At 60.8% G+C, this 4,315-nt stretch overlaps 1 protein-coding gene across 1 annotated transcript; it reads left to right on the top strand.

Annotated features, from left to right (window-relative positions):
* Positions 1-319: 319 nt before the first annotated feature.
* On the top strand, positions 320-1,894 carry GADD45G (growth arrest and DNA damage inducible gamma). Its single transcript, XM_051847388.3, has 4 exons — positions 320-486; positions 804-905; positions 1,017-1,230; positions 1,320-1,894. Exons 1-4 carry the CDS (start codon positions 434-436, stop codon positions 1,428-1,430), a joined length of 480 nt encoding a protein of 159 aa, XP_051703348.1. The 5' UTR covers positions 320-433; the 3' UTR covers positions 1,431-1,894.
* Positions 1,895-4,315: the final 2,421 nt, after the last annotated feature.

The following is a 4,315-nucleotide window of genomic DNA, read 5'->3' on the forward strand; positions in this document are numbered from 1 at the left end:
AGGTGCATTTCACAAATTGCAGCATCGTATTCGCGTTAGCACTTTTTTTTTTTTTTTAACTTTTTCCTTTTAAGGACTTAAAAAAAAAGGAGGCGAGATGAAATCTGCAGGCTCCAGTCTGCCTGGTAACACTCCGACAAAAGCGGCAGATTTGAGGCATTGTCATCCCCCGCACCCCTCCCCACGTGGCCTTCTGGCACGAGCCGCCGGCCCGCCGCTCATTTGCATCAGAAAGCGGGAGCCGGCCAATGGGCACGCAGCTTCGCGCCAGCTGGCGGCGCCGCGCCCGCCGGCCTATATAAGGGCTCGCCGCGCCGCCCGGGCGCAGTCGCTGGCTGTGGGCGCGCCGGGCGGGCGGGAGCGGGTGCGCGGCTCAGCTGCCAGTCCTACGCGCGTACGGCTCTTGGATAACTTGCTGCTCGGCGACCGCACCATGACTCTGGAAGAAGTCCGCGGCCAGGACACGGTTCCGGAAAGCACAGCCAGGTGGGTCTCCCCGTGCGCGACTTGTCTGCTGGGCTGGGAGCCGAGCACCGTAGGTGCCGATGGGCCCGGGGCGCAGGGGTGGGTGGCAGGCGCCTTGCCGGGTGGCGAGCCTCCGGGGGATGTAGGCTCCGGATTGGAGAGCTTCAGGAGGATCGGGAAGCTGGGGTGCAGGAAGCTTGCCGGAGCAGGGGCCTTGGGGTGTGGGCGCCTTGGTTCAGGCTGGGGAGCCGGGGGTGCACACTCGGGACCGGGGAGGAGACGGGGTACGGATTGCGGCGCCTCGGCTGGCTCCACTGACGGTGCTGGCTCGTCCGCAGGATGCAGGGCGCCGGGAAAGCGCTGCACGAGCTGCTGCTGTCGGCGCAGCGCCAGGGCTGTCTCACCGCCGGCGTCTACGAGTCCGCCAAAGTCCTGAACGTGTGAGTATAGACGCGGCCCGGGCGGGGGCGACCGGCGGCGGCGGCGGAGGCGGCGGCGGCGGGGAGCCACCGGCCCGCGGGGCTCTGACCTCGGGAACTCCTCCTGCGCAGGGACCCCGACAATGTGACCTTCTGCGTGCTGGCCGCCGACGAGGAGGACGAGGGCGACATCGCGCTGCAGATCCACTTCACGCTGATCCAGGCGTTCTGCTGCGAGAACGCCATCGATATCGTGCGCGTGGGCGACGTGCAGCGGCTGGCCGCGATCGTGGGTGCCGGCGAGGAGGCGGGCGCGCCGGGCGACCTGCACTGCATTCTCATCTCGGTGAGTGTCTCCCCGCTCCCCCAGCGCCTCCCCTCACCCCGGCGCGGTCGGCCAGGCTGGCTGACGCTTGCGCTCTCCCCTCTCCTTAGAACCCCAATGAGGACGCGTGGAAAGACCCTGCCTTGGAGAAACTCAGCCTGTTCTGCGAGGAGAGCCGCAGCGTCAACGACTGGGTGCCCAGCATAACCCTCCCCGAGTGACAGCCCGGCGGGGACCTTGGTCTGATCGACGTGGTGACGTCCCGGGGCGCCTAGCGCGCGGCTGGCTGTGGAGGGGCCCTCGGAGGGTGCCAGAGCACGGCGTGGAGACTGGCAGGCGGGGCGTCTGGCGGGCGCGGAGGCGCGGCCCCCCCAGCGGGGGCCCGGCGGCGGCGGCGGCGGCGGGGCAGGCTGGCTGGAGCCGAGGACGCTGCGCGCCGCGAGTGTCCGGAGCGGCTGCTCGCCCAGGAAGGCCGAGGCGGGGACGTTGGCCGCAGGGCCGGGAAGGACACAGACCGGCCGGGCCAGCGTGACTCAGCAGGAGGAGAGCGCGGGCGAGACGGCCTGGACTTGGTCGGGCTGCAGGAGCCTGTGGGACTTAGCAGACTGCGCTGCCTTCTCAGAAACGGATCCGGGCAATGCTTCGTCTTCCGGAGGATGTCTTACAATAAACCCCTTGAAACAGACTCCTGTGCTTTTACTGAGGGTGGGGACCCTTGCTCGGGGAGGTGGCCAGCTGGAACTGCTTGGCGCGGATGGCACCTGTTCCCGTCTTCCTGTCGGGCGAGAATGACAGGCTCCTGGCGCTGGCCGCGGGGGGAGGGGAGGCTGCTGGGTGTGAGGGCACAGACTGAGCGAGGCTCCCAGGTCTCTGCTTTTGGACAGATTATAGAACTTGCAAGCGAGGGGCAGACTTGAGAGCAGGCATCCCTGCAGCAGCTCAGGGCTCGCCATCCTATCGGATAACAGTGACCTCCACCTCCCTCCCCTCCCCCACCCCGGACAGCTGCTTATCTGAACAGCTTGCAGGAGGCAGGCAGCCCCTTCGTGCACAATGGCATTGCCTGCTACAGCCCCAGCCCTTTGTGGTCCCAGAGCGCGATGGCAGGCAGGATGTTTCTCCTATGAAATGCTGGGACACAAAGCAGTGTTACAAAGGTATTAATATCAACCGTGACACTGGTGAGTGCTGAAGGATGAGTCAGCCTCCCATCACGGCTGGGCTAGAACTTCCAGGATCCCAGCAGAAATCGGAAGGCGGCGTGTGTGTGTGTGTGTGTGTGTGTGTGTGTGTGTGTGTGTGTGTGTGTAAATAGGGGTGAGCAATTCCGAGCTGCCGACTGCATCAGCTGTCGGCTATTTGGAAAGTTCTCAGCCCACATCAGCGCGCTGGGAGGATTGCGGATAGAATGAGCCTTGAGGGTTTTGGAGGCAGGTAGCTAGAAGAGAACGTTCTGAGTCTGTTGGTCTGCTTTTATTAGAGCAGCTGCGTCTTGATTGTACTCCCCGTGCCCTGCAATTTGCCTTCTGCAAGAGAGGTGCACGTGGGGCGTGCATGGTCTTAGCTAGGTTGCCAGGCAGCCCGACCTGAGAACATCGTGCTGTTTCTAAGGTGGCCGCGGGGCTGAGGGATCACCTTAGCTATCCTTGAGGTGGCTGCTGGTGGTGGTGGGGTGCCACTTTGAAAATTCTGTCCAAACAGTGGAAGCCTTGGCAAGACAACACTGGGAGAGCTTAATTTTCCTGTAATGATAATATCCTGTTTCCCGTTTCTCGGCTCTGAAAAACATTTACCCCTCGGTGGGACGGAGTCATTGGGCTGTGTTGGTGCCCTAGTTGCATGAATGTTTTTAAGAGCTGTTGGCTACTCAGAAATCTCAAGTTCTCTTTCATGTGACAGCCCCACGGGGGTGGGTCTGGCTGTGTTCTGGCAAAGCCACAATTTGCCCCACGTGCTGTAGGAAACAAAGGGGGCGTAATTGCTCGAAAGCGTGCTCTTAAATGAGTAAACCCAGCACCACATCGCACAGGGCAGGCGGGCAGCCCCCTCCTGCCGGCCAGCGGACCCTTGTAGAACATCAGGTTGGCAAGTCTTGTTAACACTTGGCTTTCTCTGAGGAGCCCTTACTGTGAGGCCACTTGCTGGAGCCCCAGGGGCTGAGAGAATTTGCAGCGGAGGGGAAAAAAAAAGTGTGCTTGGACAAAGTGCCAGCATCCAAAGTTGTGCTAAAAAAAATTTTTTTTTATGAATGGAAGTTTAATGCCATCACCTAGCAGGCAGGTGATAAAATGCACTCTTCCATTTGACGCTCCCAACCCCCCACGCCATCATTTCTGCAGAAGTACACACTGATTATTACATGCGTGTTGACGGGACCCACGCCGACTGCTGAGCCTCCAGTGAGAGCTGAAAGAATGTTAATACTACTTGGAAGCTAATGAAGGCGCTCGCCTGAGACCACACGTGGAGTAGTGGGCTTGGGATGGAGCAGCCTGTTTCCAGGGCCAGCATGCAGGCATGCGCCTGCTGCCACAAACTTCCAGGTGCCCGAGCCCTTGCAGGCTGTTTTCCTAAGATAACGCCCGGGTTCCTAGGAAAGCGCCTCTCCCGCACAGTTGTGTATTTCCTGCTCACCTTTGGTTTTCTCTGGGCTCTGAAGACACATAATTGCAGGGCACATCTTAGGGAGCTGCCTGCCAGGTGTTCAGCTCTGAATGGCTCCTTCTCATCAACTCGATACTGTGATTCCACCCCCACTCCCCACTGTGTACTGGATGACCTTGAACGACAAGGTGTGTTGCTGCTGCAGGGGCTCCAGCAGGGGTGTATGTGTGTGGGGGGGGAGGGGATGGGATCCTGCTGGGGCGTCTTCTTTACCAGGAGGCACCCTCTAGATAAAGGCTTCTAAGTGTCACCTGTGTAAGGCAACCCTGTGCCACCTTGGAGCAATGGAAATCAAGCATGCTTGCCTTTGTTTAAAAAAAGTTTTGGGTCGGGCGTTGTGGCGCAGTGGGTTAGGTGCTGTTCGAGTGCACAGCAGTGCCTGGGTTCCAGGCCAGCATCGCTTCCCATCCAGCTTCCTCCAAGTGTGCGTGGAGGGAGGCAG

The sequence above is a fragment of the Oryctolagus cuniculus genome, chromosome 1 (genome assembly GCF_051225735.1).
Source record: "Oryctolagus cuniculus isolate XC-2025 breed Fujian yellow rabbit chromosome 1, ASM5122573v1, whole genome shotgun sequence".
NCBI classification, from domain to species: Eukaryota; Metazoa; Chordata; class Mammalia; order Lagomorpha; family Leporidae; genus Oryctolagus; species Oryctolagus cuniculus.